The sequence below is a fragment of the Neodiprion lecontei genome, chromosome 2 (assembly GCF_021901455.1).
Source record: "Neodiprion lecontei isolate iyNeoLeco1 chromosome 2, iyNeoLeco1.1, whole genome shotgun sequence".
NCBI lineage: Eukaryota > Metazoa > Arthropoda > Insecta > Hymenoptera > Diprionidae > Neodiprion > Neodiprion lecontei.
In genome coordinates this window covers 8,809,312-8,826,955 of record NC_060261.1, presented here as the reverse complement: position 1 = coordinate 8,826,955, position 17,644 = coordinate 8,809,312, and the positions used below count along the sequence as shown (strand labels likewise).

Here is a 17,644-nt window from a genome sequence, read left to right as displayed (position 1 = left end):
TCAAAATTCTAGAAATGAAGATCGCGATGAAACGTTGAAGCCATACGAATTTTCCCGCTGGGCTGAAGATAGCTGCAGATCAGTCAGCTTTGATTCGTCGTGTTGTCCAATAACGCGATTAAATCACAGCAATTCGCGTGATGCTGAATCCACGTATAACACAAGTGATAGTAGAGAGCATCTGTTCACTGTTCAAAGTTGTGTTGCTTTGTTCGGATTTACGAATGACGCCAGACGCAGTCATTGACATGTGTCACAAATGTACAGACATCAATTTTGTCAATTAAGTAACAATTTATTTGTTTTAATCGTAGTTCAGTCATGCCCGAGGCGAATCATCCTTCGGACCAGTATTCGACATGGGTAAGTTGACCTTCTGTTTACGTGTTTACATTCGCTTTCTAAACAAACGCAGAGCTGTCAATGGCGACTTAACCTTATTGGTCAAAAAATTTCTGCACTAATATACTGTCGAAATTGAGAAGACAAGACGCTCGCGATAAATAACTATTCTTAGATATCTGTTATTACTAAACATATGTTTTTTGTTGGCGGTGTATCGTTTCCATCATTTCTCACATGTGTGTTATCAGTCCCTATTATTTTTAATCCCTCATTCTCAGGTGGGACTTATATACATTTTCAATCTCATCGTCGGCACCGGAGCACTGACACTACCTGCAGCTTTCAGTCGGGCAGGATGGGCGCTGGGTCTGACTCTCATCTTGATATTGGCTTTCATAAGGTATAGTAGAAAATTATTTACAGTTTGTCCCACGCACTTCATATTGACCCTCTTTTCAAACGATGCATTACACAAAATAGTATGGTCGTTTATATTTTTTCCTAGAATATTCTTAACAATACTCTAGAGCTTAAATTCAATGTGTTCTGGTTTGCACTGGACACTTGATCTGATCTTGAAGATGTGAATTTATTGTGGATTGTATTTTGTTGCTGTATAGATTGTGTCTTCTTTACAGCTTCGTCACTGTAACATTTGTTATCGAAGCCATGGCATCTGCAAATGCTGTTGTGACGTGGAAGCGGATTCAGCAACGCAAACGTGTAGGTGTTATTCATAAGTGGTCAATTTCGCACTCAATATTTTATTCGCCACAGTAATAACTGTGCATTTGACCACAAGAATTTCTAGTATTCAAATTGCTATTTGTCAATTATGAAATTTTTCTTCAAACTCTAGACGCTGCAAATGTCTGGCGAATCAGCTGCGTCAAACTCTGATTCTGAAGACACTCCTTTGGTTTCGACAACAGCTAGCAGCCCCGAACGGCATTGCACAAACTATCGTTATTATGCTATACAGGAAAAAATAGAAATGGGAGAAATGGCTTCGATATTTTTCACCAAAACTGGTGTGATGCTGTTCTATCTCTGCTTTGCTGTATACTTGTACGGTGATCTAAGTATCTACGGTGCAGTGGTGGCTAAATCGCTCGCTGATGTGGCCTGCACTTATCAGCCAGCTAATTTAACTTGCAACGATACAATACCTGATACAGAGGCTTGTTGGGAAGGCGTTGAGACCAACAGGCTGAATGCCTATAGAATATTTTTGGTACGTTTTTTTATTTCATTATCTTACGTTAAATTGTAACAATTGAAATCCCAGATTTTTATTGTTCAAATCGATACGAATGTACAATTTTTAACCATATTCTCAACTTATACTTGGTTTTTTATTACTTTTAGACAATATTTGTAGCTGTGCTTGGTCCATTTGTCTTCTTCAATGTTCAGAAGACAAAGTACCTTCAACTCCTGACATCTGTAATGCGCTGGCTTGCATTTACCATTATGATTGTCTACGCTGTGCGAAAACTTGTAATCGATGGACCGCAACTTGATACACCAGCAGCAAACATTTCTGGTAAGTAATAAAAAATTAATACTTTTTTAATTCATTGTATAATTTGTGAGGCTACAGATTGCCTTATTTACTACTTGCACTTTGTTATACGTCTGTGAATGAATTTATAATGATTTTTGTGTAATGGGAAATAATATTGTCCGTGAGATCGTTGTATCGATATTCAGTTTACAATTAGAGAAACCTCAGGAAGGTCAGAAACTAATGGAACTTTCCTTACAAATATCAGGAGTTCCTGGCCTTTTTGGTGCTTGTGTGTACTCGTTCATGTGTCATCATTCGTTGCCAGCATTGGTAGCTCCGATAGCCAACAAGTCAACATTAAACCGTTCTTTATTTTTGGATTATATTCTGATAGCAATATTTTACTTGCTCTTAGCATTAACTGGTGTATTTGCATTCAAACACTTGGATGATTTATATACCCTCGATTTTGGACCCAGAGGTTCAGGCGATTGTTCAAAGAGTGACAACATTTTCATAGTTCTGCTTGAATATTTCCTTGCCTTATTTCCAGTTTTTACCCTCAGTACAAGTTTTCCAATAATAGCTATAACCCTGAGAAATAATTTACAATCGTTATTCCTGAGCGATGGTACTAGCTATAATCTCTGTGTTCGAAGGCTGATATTTCCCGTTATGGCGATATTACCGCCGTATTTAATCGCTTTAGCTACTAAGGATTTGTCGGTCCTGGTCAGTATTACCGGTTCCTATGCCGGGGCAGGCATTCAATATTTAATTCCAACCTTGCTTGTTTATGCAGCAAGACAACAAACAACTAGAACCATAGGTTCTGGTGTTGTGAATAACTTCGCAAGTCCATTCAGGACGAATTATTGGCTAATATTTGTTGTCATTTGGTCAATTACTTGCATGGCTTTTGTATCAGTTAATTTAATGGAAAAACATTTATTAAGATCTACAGTTATGTAGACTACCACCCATACTCCTGATAATGATAGGCTTACAAGGCTGATGCTAGCAACCAGGATTCGCAGCCAAACGTTCTAGAGTTCATTCGAATAAGATAGCTAAGTACGAAAATCTAAATTTGTATAGTACCTTGAATTCCCGATACGTTTATAGAATTATGAAGATGAAACTGAACTGCATTTTTATAATTCCAAAAAGTTTAACACGTTTGGCTGGTAACTTTGACTGCTAGCTTCAGCTTCATGACAGGCTTCACATTTGTTGAATATAGACTTCATATCAGCTGTATATATTTGTCATTTTTTCCGCGTGGCAGTTGTCAATCAAAAAGCAAAAAAAGAGTTTTGAATATGTATCGACGCAATTTTAAATCCCTTATTTACTGCTATTTAAATTTTCATTTGACGAGAAAGTATTAGGTGTGACTAGTTTACAAATATGATTTTTCTTCTTTGAGAAACTTATTCATGCATAATACAAGTCCTAGATACATGCTATCTACAATGCATCGAACAGTACATTTATACTTTTATTCGAGTGTTGATAATTCGCAGGATTACTGGCTTTGTATCGCAGCTTCTATAGTTATTTTGTTTTGAACTGCCTGAGATTTATTATTTTCAGTTCGTTAGGTATTGTAGAAACATTTCGGAGGCTTTTCGAATTAAATAATTAATTGTATTTATTGAGGAGAAATATTTCTGAAAATCAAATGTGTTGTACTGAAATCGTAGATGTATGTTCACATTACGCTTGCAGAGTGAACTAGAATCCAATTACAGAGTGCGGGTAGCAAACAAATTTAATTTAAATGCATTTAGACTGGATTTATACTTTATTTTATTAATTTTAAACCAAAGAGAAAGAAAACTTTTAAAAAATATTAATTTCAGTTGATCTTTTCGTTGTAATACATTTACATTTCCGATTGATTTACCAAATGGTTTGTTTGCAATTTAAAATTACTCTAACAATATTTCTTTGATCTTCCTTGAATCTGCTCTAAAATGTAGCAATTCGATTTTCACGTTATAAGTGAATATAAGTTCCTCAAAATTCCCAGATTTCATTCTGTAACCATAATAAGAATAATTACTGATAATCGCGTTTCGTTATATTTAATGTTCACTTTAATTACTAGGATTATATGTTAATTATTAAGCACATAAGTAATTACTGAACGATTTCTTATACGTATATTATAAAATATGTGCAAACAATCAACATGTTCATGAGACAATAGCAGATGAGTGTCAGACAATAGCGTATGTAATTGATGGCAATAACATATTTGTAAATTGGCTAAAATATTAAAAAATATTGGCCAAAGCCTTACACTATGAGTTAAAAAATGTAGCTAATATTTTTATTATATATCTGAGCACATTGCACGGGATAGAGTTCTTAACAACGCAGTGTCTTCGAGTGCTCTATGCGTGTGCCGACTTTATTTCTTATTTACTTGGAATATAATTAGGAGTACGCATCACCAATACAGAGTTTCAATTCTACTAAATTTAGTGCTTGGTGTGACTAAGTTCACAATCAGTTGAATTATAATTGGCTTTAGTTAATCTATTTGCCAATTAAAAATGGGACTAATATTTTTAGGATAAACCTTTGTGCCACGATGTTTACGGATTTTGAGAGATTTACAATTATCAGTTTTTTTTTCTATCAAGTATGGCATGATAATGCTTTCTACAAGCGTAATTAAATTGCCCACCCTCCATGCGCACATGTTTTTACGATTGGCATAACTAAAATGGCCTCTCCCAAAGTGATGTTGAATAGTATTTTCAGCTAAGGAGTTTGTAAAATTGTAAAAAGAAATTGTTTGATTTTTATATTACGTATAATGTATAAGTATATGGATATTAATACAAGATTATATTATGATTACCTAGACGGTTGTATACTTAAGATGTGTATATTTATAAAAATAAAATGTATGTCTTACTGTATCTCTAATGTGTATAACGGTCAAGTACGCAATAGAAATAGCCGTTAGACTATTATCCATAAATTGGAGATCTAAGTTCACCATTTCACTCATTTGAAAGCAGCATTCTAGTTCCATAAATTTATGAATCCATTCATCGAAGCTGTAGGTAGGTATAGTCTACATATAAATCATGAATTTAAATACCTACTTACCTTGCGCATATACTGATAATTTGGTAAAATTATTAATTACATTCAATCTGTTGTTACAGAAAATGGTGCGAGTATACTTGATACCAAGTTCAATATCGATACATTTACACAGGTATGTATAATTTTGTGTACAAAATTAATCCCAATCAATCATAATATATTTTAGAGAGAATTGAAGTTTTTATTTTTTGAACTATAAACTGAAATTCTTCTTTAACGTTAAATATCTGACAAAAATACAAAGATGCGAAAACAAAGTTTCCATGTAAATAAATAACTGTAACAATTAGCTGTGCCTTAGATAATTTGTAAGTTAAAAATGCGGAGCACAAGGATCCACGTATATCCATATAATTTTTGGTAAAACTAATTTGTATTTTTGCACGTGTTTTAAACATATTTATGAGTTGTTATTTTTCGATTCTTAGAGATAGTTCAATTACGATATGTATCGCGTTTGTTTGGCGGGTAATAGGGCGATAATTTTGCCGAAAACTTATTTTAGTTGTCTTCAAGTATTGCCACTGGTAATATAATATGCAGTTATAAATAATTTTAATATGCTTTAGGATGTGCCTCGTTTTTGTTCTCAATAATTTTCACTATAAGGGCATGCCGCCGCTCCATGTCCCACACATTCTATGACAGGATTATGACTACTGTCCCACATCCCTGGCCCACACTGTCGACAAAGTCCGGCCAATGCGCACGGTAACTGAACTAACTGACGAAAATGGTGTAACAAGCCCCTAGCTTTTCTTATTATCACATGCCCATCCATGTACATAGCTAGCGAACTAAAGTGCAGTAGCATTTCATCCGTTTTCAAATCCTGCGCTATCACGTCCTCAGCATAAACACACATTATTGCCAAACACAAGAATAAATGAAAATGATCTGTTAGGTAGTTCACCCAACAAGCTTCCCACATCACCAGAGCAATTTCTGTTGGAAATTCTCGTTTTAGGCATCTGTAAAGAAAAGAATGGATTGATTTTTAAGTGTCTTGCGTTATTGGCTGATCTGACCATGAGTTATTCTTGATTTTCATCGCTAACTTACAGTAATATCCAACGATGGCAGAACAGCAACTCCAAAGCATCGGTGTGCTTTTCTAAATGAGCATAAAACTCGGGTACCATAATTCTGATTAACTCCCTCAGGTAACACAAATTCCTATCCATGTCTGTGTCTGTTGGCGTACATACAGCGACTGACCTTTGCATCAGGCCAGCAAAACACCAAAATGCTTCAGCTTCGGAATTCAATTCAGCTAACAGGGGTGCCAAAAGATCAGACATTCCTTGCGTGTATCCCAATTGCGGATTGTAAACGGCATAGTTCAATAAAATGTTTCTAGAATCGTGAATCATATTCATTACAAATTGCTAATCTACTGAGGTGTTTGGTACTGTGTAAAAAAAGTCTATCTTACTTCATAATCTCAATGTTTGGATTATCTTCTCCAGCATAATAGGGATTACCCCGGTCGGTTCTCACAACATCTTTTTCTACGATGCAGACCACGTTTCTCCAGAAATTCTCTGCCTGTTCTGGGCTCATACTTTCTCTGCGCCTTTTGATTTCTTCATATTCTTCCTTTCTTATACAATCAACTTGTTCACGCTCTTCGTAGGTGCTCTGGTAAGAATAGCAGTGCAAAAGGAATGGCCAGACGATTTTTCGTAGAGCTGGTTCCAAACCACCAAAAAATATCCCCTTCCTCAGCGCCAAGTCATCTTCTACTTGTCCACGTTCGTTTAACAGGTCTTTCCATGCCAGTGAAGTTATCATTGCGACTTGACCTTCTTCGGGGTGCAACTCGTCCTGACTTACTTCAGGACGGCAGACCATGAATTGTCTGAAAATGTTCACACAAATTTAGAATAATCGGATTAGGCCAGTCAAAGCGAGAAAAAATTGCTCCATTCAAACCTGTACGGCAACGCCTCGTCTGTGTCTGTTCCCAATCTCGGATACAGAAGCTGGTGCCACTGGTACAGAGTTCTGGCAAGTCGGTCCAATCCGCCGTGATGAAAATGGAGTATTTTATACTGACTTTCCCTGCTGGCAACAACCAGCTGTCCACAAGTGCATCCAGGGTCGGAAAAAAATAGTCTCAATGACCTCATTTGGCTCAAGTCAGCTGAGAATCTTCTGCAGCGATGAGCTCTTCTCAAGGTGACCGGAGATGCCGTAGCACTTTCGGGAAACATCAAGTTGTGCTGCAGTGCCAAAAGCTCTGGGGACCTCATCCATGTTGGAAATTCTTCAACTGTGCATACAGGAGTTTGAGTTATAGTTTTTCGTAATAGTAATTTGTCACCATTGAATAATTATTTTAAACTTATTATTTACCATCAGTTGGAGCCATTATGTTCAAACTGCATGTTGAAGTTAACGACATACTTCGGCTCTTCATGCTGTCATCGTCACATCCCCATACTCTTATTTCATTCTTGGTAAATACCTTGTCGTCATTATTTTCTGTCTCGAATTCAGTCTTAGACATTCCAGTGTTTACAAACTCTATGCTCTTCGCCCCTGATTGAATGCTCTTTGTTTCTTTTGAGTTTACTGCGTGCATAGATCTTGAATTATCTTGTCTTTGATACTTTTCTTCACACTTTGTATCGTTGCTATCTAAATCCGAATCAGTACTTTGACCTTCCTCTTTCGCATCCCTATATTTTACAGAGTTTTGACTCTTAGGTTTAGCATTAACATTATCTAAGCTTATAGGGTTTTGAGTAGCAGATTTTGTACAACTAATAATATTTTCTCTTGTTTTCTCTGAGTTCTGATCATAGCACTCAATGTCTACATTCGCAGTACATTTTTCGGGATCGACTCCGGTGGTTTTAAGTCCATTTTCTGTCTTTCGGTCAACATCAGTTTGTACTTTAAAATTCCCACTATATCCAGAAGTCAATCGAATACCATCAGAGTCTCTATTCTGTGAGAATCCATTGCCTCCTTTAGAATATCCGCCAGAACAAATTCGTTCACAGTCCCCGCAGTTAACAGGTTCCTTGACTTCGAGGCAGACGTCAATGTTTCCTTGAGCGGTGTCATACTCTAGTCTAGAATCACAGCTTTCTTCAGAAATCTGTCTTTGGTATTCAAGATCCAGTTCTTTCAAAGTTCCATCCAGCTTCTTTGAAAAATTATTCTCCAAAGTAGTTGGATGTTTTCGAAGCGTACTGTTTGGTATCCAACTCAAATGCAACGTAGGAACTGTAGCGTTTTTAACAAATCTACAGGTGACCGTCAAGTAACCCGGATGATGTACGACATCGCAATGTTGTCGCATTATCGTCGGCGGATGAACGCATACATTGTTTTTGCAAAACAACACCTCGCCATCCTGGTATAGCGTAGCACGCGAATCGTGGCCTCCGTCACCCAAGATGTAGCTGCTTGCCTTTTTTAGAATATTAGGTAACGGCATGTTCGTCATGTAATATTTCTCACTTTACATTAAATTATGTGTGTATAATGGCGCTAATATCCCCAAGTTAGTCACTGTGTAGCTATCCAGTTAGCAGGTCATTCAGATACACTTTTTACGTTGAGTTAGTCCCAAAACCAGGTCACAAGGTAATTGACTATTTGAATATCTGCTCTTGAATAACTCGTTTATCACAGTTGGTCATCATTTTTAGTTATATTATTAGTTAGAATTTATTACAAGAAAAATTATTTTGGGCCGTTTTAAATTTATTTATAGTTTACACATTAGATCAAAAGCCGCCAGTCTGCTCCGTTATGCAGCAACCAATTGTAGCGCATCGTTTAACACTGACTTTGGATTACCTGTTTATGTTATCAAACCTGCAAACTCATTACGATGTAAGTGTGTTATCATTCAACTAGCTGTCGTATCCTCACAGCACAGGTAAGAGATACACGTTTACTGTTCTTTGGAATATGTAAGTTCACATTAAGTCAAAGACTGTTCAGTACGAACTTGTACTGTTGTATTAAACGATTTGAATAACTTATATTTTTTCATATAACTTGCGATAAAATTTGATTGAAAACCTGAGTATTTTATATAAAGCTCCCAAATTTACTATTCTTTACAATCGTGTCTGGTTTAAAATTCCGTTTAGATACCGTCACACTTATAAGAGAAGTTGGTTGTTGCTAATATTATTCAAAGTTTTAAAATTACTCTTTCATGTAAGTAAAATCACTTTTGCGAATAGAGTTATTAAGGCTGTAAAGGCATTGTTCAGTTACATGCGAATGGGTGCGGTGCACATTTGCATAGTAGAGAGGCTAGTATTATTACATGGTTCGCAGGAACATTGTTTGGTAAAAGATAGTTTTGTAGATTGATTTGAAATGTGTACCAGTCACTAATTGTCAATACAACTAACACAGTATCATGGACAAACTAACGACAGGTAATTACAGATCGTATTTCACTTCGCGAGTGAAGTGAAAGTATTTATTTGAATCGATACAACTTTTTTCTTCAAACAACAGTTTAAAATATGTTTAAAAACTTGTTCCAAATTGGAAACATTTAATGTCTTCTGGGTATATTGGTATAAATAAACACACTGGTATATGTTACAATAAATAAGTTATTAAAAACTACTTAATACTGTAAGCGTAAAACGCGAATGAGGTAAATTAACGTATAGTTTAGTTCATAGTTAGGTCGAAGAATGTTATTGGCAACATTAAACAACACAGATGTCCAATATTTGGGATCAATATGCCCCATCTGATCCTTAAGACCCAGCTGCTACCGCGGTACTACTCAGGTCACTAACATCTGCTTTTAAATATAGTTCTCTCTTATTGATTTTTCTGTCAAATGAGGGAAACATTTGTCTCAACATACCTCGCTCAGCATTTTAGTTCATTTACCCTTGCTATTTGTTTAAGGATTATGAATACAGTGTAGATACATACAAAGTTACTGTTCAATTATCACATGTTTGATAGTTTTCAATTGAAATATTGAGGGATGCGATGATGTTTAAAAAAAAACTGGATTGAAAATGTTTTTTACAAACTCCATGTCCTTATGAAAATCGAAATATATTACCATCAAGGTTTTCAGTCTTCACAATCAATAATTGCAATAAATTGAAATACTATTTTACAGTTATGATCAATTTTTTTCAGCTAGTCTTTTGTTTTTTACTGCAATCTTCCTCATCGCTCGAGTCGATAACGTAAACTTTCCTTTTCTCGCTTACTCGTTCACTCGCCACAGTTACATCCTGTATGTTATCTGACCTAGTTTTCTCTGAAACTGAATGTTTATTCTCTGTATTACTACTTTTATGTTTGGTATGGTTATTTTTCTTAGTATTACAACTACTTCTTTTATCGTCCAAACCGATTTTATTAGATCCTGAGTGTTCAGGATCTTTAGAGTTGTGCTTATTTTTACTCGAATTGTGTTTGTCCTTTGTGTCACTCTTTTTCTCAACTGATTTTGAATTGGAATCAGATAGTTTACCGCCGTTCTTTTGCCGTTTTGAAGAAGCGTCCGCATCCTCGCGCGGCTTATATTTACTGTTACTCTCTGGTTTTGACGGCGATGCAGTTTGACTTTGTTTCCTAGAATCGGTGGATTCCTGATATTTTTCCACCAAACTATCGCAGGTAGATTGGATCAAATTTCCTTTCACTCTAAACATTATTTGATGACTTTTATTCAAAGCAGCACCAGATTTAGGACCCCGTTTCAAGTATGATATCGTAGAGTATGCGGTGAAATGAAAATCCTCCTGTAAGTAGCCTTCTATAAGTAAATGAGCGACGATATTTTCCGCGACTTCCCTGGAATGTTTCGGAATAGATACCGACGGTACTCTCAAACTAACAGCACCCTTGCCAAACCAAGAGTCAATCAACTTTAGTGCAGTCAGTCGAGTGTCGCTCTGAACGGCTTTAGTCATAATTTCGTACAAGGCCCTGCAGCAGGAACCGATATCAATTTCTTTTTTTTCTCTGGGTAGCCGACAGTTGTCGCACATTTTAGCACAGTCACTAGATGTCCAAACCTCCTCAAAATGTGTTGCTATCAGACTTCTACGGCATGTATTTTGATCAAGGCAGAAAGCGATTACTCTGTATAAATTTTCCAGTCCGACTCTATCTTTGAAAACCATTCCACTCAGCTTAAACACGTCTGCCAATCTGTACAGCACAATGCATTCAGCCTTCTGACCATCCCGTCCGGCTCTTCCACTTTCCTGATAAAAATTTTCCATTGACTTTGATATGCAGTGGTGAATGACAAATCTTACGTCTGGTTTATCGATGCCTAGACCAAATGCTATCGTTGCTATAACTGCTTGATATTCGCCGGACAACCATTTAGCGTGCACCTTTGTTCGAAAGCTTGCCTCAAGCATTGCGTGATAGCAGCCGACCCTCAAACCTCGCGATCTTAAATCCGTGGTCAATTCTTCGGCATCTTTAATGGTCGTCGTGTAAATGATCCCAGTCTTGTTTGAAAATCTATTTTTGAGCAGATCCTCCAGCATCGACATACACTCTTCTTTGAGTGCAGGCTTGCATCGCACTTCGTAATAAAGATTAGGTCTATTGAACGAGGCTCTGAGTACGAGACAGCCCTCTATGTCCAGCATCTTTTGTACGTCAACAATGATTTTAGCCGGGGCTGTGGCGGTCAGTCCCAATATCGGTACATCAGGGAACATGGATTTTAAAACGCCGAGGAATTTATAATCTGGTCTGAAGTCGTGGCCCCACTGACTGCAGCAGTGTACTTCGTCAATCGCTATTCTATCAAAACGATTCATCGTGTACGCTTTCTGCAGCTTGGCCATAAACCTCTTGGACTTTGCCATATATTCTGGGGTAATGTATATCAAACGTAGGGCTGATTTTGCATCGGTCATAGAGTTCATGATTTCCTTGACGTCCTCTTTGCTAGCGGTTGAACTCAGCATCATCGCCTTGACATTGACTTTACGCAGGCCGTGGAGCTGGTCCTCCATCAGCGATACCAATGGAGAAACGACCACTGTTATCCCGTTTGATATTACAGCTGGCAACTGGTAGCAGAGACTTTTACCACCGCCAGTTGGCATGATGAGCATAACGTCTTCCTTGGACATGATTGCGTTCATGGTCGGCAGTTGTAGCTTCCTCAGATTTTTTATCTTGAAAACATTGTTCAGTTTCTCCATCAGCTTCGCGTACCATGGGAAATTCTCTCTGTCCCAGTTTCTGTTCGACAAAGATATGCTCTTCTTTAGCAGGGCGTCATCCCTTAGTTTCTCTTTACGTTTGACCAGGACCTTCCGCCGATCGTTCAGTTTTTGTAATTCAACGTCTATCTGCCGCAGCTCGTAATCGATCGCCGCAATCTCTTCTTCCTCTGTAACTTTAAGACGCATAAAATTATGAGAAAATATTGTCAGGGGAACAAGAACTAAAATTATCTGAAATATGGGTTTGAAAATGAAAATGAATACTCAGGAAATACGGGTGCAAGTCCGTTTCCTTGCAGAGAAAAAAAAATAAGTTTCAAACTTTGAAATCGTGTAAGTGGTCTTTGTATTGTTTACCTTGGTAATCATCGACGTTAATAACCGGCTTATCATCCGGCATCGTGGATGAAATGAAAATCGTGATCAAATGTACGCGAGTAAATACATTGGCCTTGAGAACCGGTTGTTTCCTTTTATCGTTGAGTAAATGTAAACGGCAGCCTACGGGAGCTGTGAATTGGCATGGTTCACCTGCTGGAGGTGAAATATAACATAACCTGCAAAACTCCGGTCAGTGGCAGTCAGCTGTGCTTTCTGAATAGGTATGTAACCGCGTATATTCGCATAAGTACATACATGCAAAGCCATGCTTAACCACGCACTCACACAACTTCCGAATGAGTATCGTAATCCGTGCGTGCACGTACGTTATTAACCAGTGTTAATGACAATACTAATTATCAGTAGATATTTTTTCATCTTTCCGTAATGTTGAGCGCTGTTTTGCGGGCCTGCCCAGCTTGGCTAGAAAACGGACTTATATCAGCTTATTTCAGGGGTATTTTTGGCCAAATTTATAGTCGACCAAGCCAGGATTGGGCCTCTGGGTTTTCTGTGCTTTGAATATTCGCATTTATGCACGATATTGCCCATTTTTTTTTATTTAATGTGTACATTCTCAAGATGTAATAATAATCGCCACAATGGCCGTTACTTGAAAATTTACATTTTCACCTATTTTACTGCTATTTCAACTCCACTGCTCATCTGCTGCGTTGTGCGTATCACTCGAGTATTTTTCTAGCTCAATACTCATCAATCTCTTCATTTCAGCGAAAAGCTTATCGACAAACGGATTTTCTGGTACGCATAGTGAGTCTGTAACGATTGATCTGTCCAAGATGAAGGTTCAGATCTTACCGGCTCTTCAGGACAATTATATGTACTTGGTGAGTCTTCTTTTTTGATACGAATTCAATTTTCTAGAGAATAATTTTATTTGATAGATTTAGCAGAAAATTTTGTTTTCTTACCATACCTGTATTCAAAGTTTGAAAAAAAAAAATGTCCCAAATATTAATCAACCGAAATATTCCTATCCTTGACTTTCGCAGCCCTTTGAAATGCCCAACCACGTTTTCAGATAATCGATGAAGCTACTAAAGATGCAGCTATTGTAGACCCTGTTGATCCTGATGCAGTTTATAAAGCGGTCCACGAGAATCAGGTGAATTTAAAAAAGGTCCTAACCACTCATCATCACTGGGATCATGCCGGTGGAAATGAAAACTTAGTAAAGAAGTTTCAACATCTAGAAGTTTATGGTGGCGATGAAAGAATCGGGGCCTTAAACAGGAGGGTGAAACACGGAGACTTGTTCAAAATTGGTAATATCGATGTAAAGTGCTTGGAAACTCCGTGCCACACAACTGGGCACATTTGCTATTACGTTACTGCAGACCAAGATACTCCGGCTGTTTTCACTGGTGAGTTTCTATTCGATCGAGAATTATCATTTATAACCCTGCCCTGATAATTTATTTCTACAATCAGGTGATACGTTGTTCGCTGGTGGTTGCGGGAGATTCTTCGAAGGTACTGCCGATCAAATGCACAATGCCCTTATCAATGTGCTGGGCATATTGCCAGATCAGACGGTGAGACCAACATAAATATTTATTTTGCATTTGCAGAGCTGATAAGAAGTAACTTTTCACACTTTTACCTAAAGTCTAGAGATTTTTTTCTCACAAAATTTTCGTTGCAATCAGGATAATATTATTGTAATAAATTTGCTGTAAATCTTAGTCGTCGAGTATACTAATGGAAAATACTTTTTTAAAAACCAGTTCTGCACTTGCGTTCGGATGTTTGTTTTGTTTGAAATTGAGAGGAGATGATTGACAACTATAATTGTACCCAATACCGCAGAAAGTCTATTGTGGGCATGAATACACGGAGAGTAATCTCAAGTTCGGACTACACGTTGAACCAAACAATGAGGCAATAAAGCAGAAGATACAGTGGGCTCGTGAACAGAGAGAGAAAAAGCAACCAACAATCCCCAGCACCATTTCCGAAGAGAAAAGCACCAATCCATTTATGAGGGTTAATGAACCTTCCGTTATGGATCACGCGAAACAAAGCGATGCAATTGCGACGATGGCAACTATTCGCAAAGAGAAAGATGGTTTCAAGGGATAGATAAATGCTGTACCAAAATGATTTAGTACTCATGCTACGTTAATGGTGACAAGAATCAGAACTCATTATCCTTTGTCAATGTTACATTAAACATTGAAACAAACCTTATGCTATCTGTACAATTGAATACTTGGAATATAATACAAGGGGTTGAAATATTTAACATTTCATCTAGAAATAGACTTGCCTAAAGATTAGATTTGATGTGATGGAAAAAAAAAAAAAAAATGAACATTCTCAAGTTATATTCAACGGCATTTGAGGTGGTGCGTCCTCGGACTTCTTATTATAAATTTGCATTTCCGCAACGTACTTTTCTTTCGAACGCTCGTACATGTCGTAGTAAACCTATAACAAGAAAAACCAAAATTTCCGATACATGTTATCGGTTTTTTTTTTGTTCTCAATCTTCAAAAAAAGTGTATATTTTGATTTCAGTTCAATATTGTTCCAAATATAAGTCAAGGTTTCTTGTTGCTGACTTGACCCCCAAGAATCATCCCCAAGTGGATTTATATTCGGGAATTTTAGCAAATTTCCGTTACGCACTGAAAGTCTTTTTTATGAACAGTTCAATCATAAAATTGGACCAATGGAATTCAAGCTGTGATATTTTAATCTACCTAAGTTCCATTGGTGATTGTATCTACTTTAAAAAATTGCAATTTATAAATTAATATGGTCATTAGGGTGGTCCTTATTTAGGGTGTTTTCGAAAATCCCTGCGGACAAGGCGGAAAAAGTTTGCAAAAAAATCAAAAAAAATGTACGCGAAACTTGAAGCCTGCAGGTCAACTCTAAGAACTGCCTCCGAGGCAGTGAAATATCCCATTTAAATAACATGGGAATTCGAGCTTACTACATTCTTTTTTTTTTCCCCGCTTTAATAGTGCTTCGAAAAATCTGAAATTTGGTTTACGTCTTCCCTGTAGTCATAGGTATTTAAAAAAAAATTGGCCGATTTTCAGTGATAAAAGTTTCGAAATCCCACGAAACACAACTTTGAGGTTGTTCAGGCTTCAAGTTTTGCATACATTTTTTTTGATTTTTATGCAAACTTTTTCCGTCTTGTCCACAGGAATTTTCGAAAACACCCTAAATAAGGATCACCCTAATGGTCATATAGTCTTGTGACCTGTGTACCCAAAAAAAAGTTGTGAAATGCAGACTGAAAACTGAAGGCTGACTTGTATTCGGAACAATATGGTACATAGCCGAAATTTCTGTAACCTTTTTGTCCTCTGAGGTGAGCGATTTCCAGGTTGTTGCCAATTGCCTGGTAAGTTCTTGTTTGCTAGGTTCTGGTTCCCCGGCTAGTCTTTCCATGACTCTTGGTCTTTGTTCTTGACAGAATTGGAAGAATGGATTAGCAGGTCTCTTTGGAGCATTTGGATCTGCCTTGCCTCCTTTCCGCTTTGTCGCTTTCTTTGGTTTATCTTCTTTCTGATGATTGGCGGTAGATTTTGAGCCTTTCTCTTGCTTGGGTGTCGCTTGAGACACGCTATTTTCTTCTAAGACCCCCATCGGAGCTTCGCGCCATTTATCTCCGTGCTGATCTAATCGACCGATTAAAAATCTGTGAAATTTTCATCCATGGTTTCAAGTAGGAGATAAACTACAATTTAAATTAATTCCAGCAAAAGCTGATCAGTTATTTAATGGTGATGTAGTACTAGTGGTTTAAAAACTTACTTTTTTTCTTTTCGGGTCCGCCTCAAAAGTTTTCTCACTTTCTGAATTCGATATACAAGTCTTTCATTGTCCTGTAATATGAAGCGACGATAAGTCACTGGAAAAAATCGATAAATCACACAAATCCGGTGGCATACCTGTTGTAAAATTTCGCATCTTTCGAGTAGAAGTTGATATTTTCGCTTATAGACATCGTACTCCTCCGTCTCCATTTCATATTCAGATTCGTCAGACATCATTCTCGTTACGTAGAAAACCGCGTATTTTTAAGTATTATTCAAATTTTCATTCCCGTATTACTCTCGTCTTGTCTTTCAATCTTATTTTTCGTCAGAAATATTTTGATTTTGAGGTTAGAATTCTCACAATACTTGACAAGAAGTTTTAGTTAGGTTTGCGTTAATTTTTTTTCAATGTAACAACAAATACTTGACGCTCGATTATCTTGACGAAACTTTTTACAAAAATATTTTATCACATTCTTGACTTTATCTAATGTTGTCAATATTTTATTGAAGGCAAAATTACATCACTGACATTGTTGATAGTTTCTCGAAGACACAAGTTATCATCCGAGATCATTCTCGTTTTTTTTGGTTTTTTTTTTTTATTCTTTTTTATTTTTGTTATCAACAAATCAGCGTGAGATGGCACTGTATGTTTTCTAGCGTAAACATTGTCGATGATGCAGACTTAAACGCACAACTGTTGTGAAACAGTAGAACCCTCTGTGCTGTCTACTATTCTTTCGCTGTTATACTTGCAATCGCAATTATTTACTTATCTATGCATGTATACTGTAGCGAAAATATTTTTATCCGTATTATGTACTTGAATTAGAGTTCAATTTGCTAATTGTAAGACAATGTCAGCAAGCTGTTACGTCCTGGTATCGAAATGAGTAAAAAATTTATAACTCTCCAATTAAAAAATTGAACAGAATTCATCAGTTTGAAATTTAAATCTAAAACACTTTAATATTTGTTGAATTTATGCCCATTTCAAAATCTGGAATATTTGTATATAAATGACTGAATTATGCTTTCTGACCAACTGAATGCTATATCGTTCCACAGCGTGATACCTTCGTTATCGATTGAACCAGGCAAGTTAACCAAGGTTTCACAAGTTGCCCCGTTTCATCGCGCAGGGCATCGCGCTACACGCATATATCTCTATATCTAGGGGTAGGGTATTTATCGGAGTCACGTATATACGAATCACGTGTATGGATGGCATATGTAACAACAAATGTCGTGGAACATCAGGCAGA

General features: G+C 37.0%; 4 protein-coding genes across 9 annotated transcripts; 1 reads left to right on the top strand and 3 right to left on the bottom strand.

Annotated features, from left to right (window-relative positions):
* Window positions 1–105: 105 nt before the first annotated feature.
* Window positions 106–14,842, top strand: LOC107218416 (hydroxyacylglutathione hydrolase, mitochondrial). 6 transcript variants are annotated; one of them, XM_046730431.1, is made up of 9 exons: window positions 119–363; window positions 624–745; window positions 984–1,068; window positions 1,205–1,579; window positions 1,714–1,891; window positions 13,309–13,424; window positions 13,619–13,961; window positions 14,029–14,132; window positions 14,325–14,463. In XM_046730431.1, the coding sequence occupies exons 1-9, from the start codon at window positions 322–324 to the stop codon at window positions 14,373–14,375; spliced, it is 1,416 nt and encodes a 471-aa protein (XP_046586387.1). In that variant the 5' UTR covers window positions 119–321; the 3' UTR covers window positions 14,376–14,463. The 6 variants fall into 6 exon arrangements, with proteins under 6 accessions (XP_015511764.1, XP_046586387.1, XP_046586386.1 ...); XM_046730430.1 differs by having other exon boundaries at window positions 122–363; window positions 14,407–14,842; XM_015656278.2 differs by lacking the exons at window positions 13,309–13,424; window positions 13,619–13,961; window positions 14,029–14,132; window positions 14,325–14,463 and adding an exon at window positions 2,121–4,750 and having other exon boundaries at window positions 106–363.
* Window positions 4,503–8,444, bottom strand: LOC107218418 (TBC1 domain family member 16). Its single transcript, XM_046730429.1, has 5 exons — window positions 7,343–8,444; window positions 6,920–7,259; window positions 6,420–6,845; window positions 6,047–6,340; window positions 4,503–5,955 (listed from the first exon to the last, which is right to left on the bottom strand). The coding sequence occupies exons 1-5, from the start codon at window positions 8,442–8,444 to the stop codon at window positions 5,574–5,576; spliced, it is 2,544 nt and encodes an 847-aa protein (XP_046586385.1). The 3' UTR covers window positions 4,503–5,573.
* On the bottom strand, window positions 10,066–12,685 carry LOC107218407 (ATP-dependent DNA helicase Q1-like). Its single transcript, XM_015656266.2, has 2 exons — window positions 12,553–12,685; window positions 10,066–12,368 (listed from the first exon to the last, which is right to left on the bottom strand). The coding sequence occupies exons 1-2, from the start codon at window positions 12,593–12,595 to the stop codon at window positions 10,126–10,128; spliced, it is 2,286 nt and encodes a 761-aa protein (XP_015511752.2). The 5' UTR covers window positions 12,596–12,685; the 3' UTR covers window positions 10,066–10,125.
* Window positions 14,748–17,442, bottom strand: LOC107218417 (high mobility group B protein 6). The gene is made up of 4 exons (XM_015656285.2): window positions 16,509–17,442; window positions 16,372–16,442; window positions 15,910–16,255; window positions 14,748–15,027 (listed from the first exon to the last, which is right to left on the bottom strand). The coding sequence occupies exons 1-4, from the start codon at window positions 16,608–16,610 to the stop codon at window positions 14,917–14,919; spliced, it is 630 nt and encodes a 209-aa protein (XP_015511771.1). The 5' UTR covers window positions 16,611–17,442; the 3' UTR covers window positions 14,748–14,916.
* Window positions 17,443–17,644: the final 202 nt, after the last annotated feature.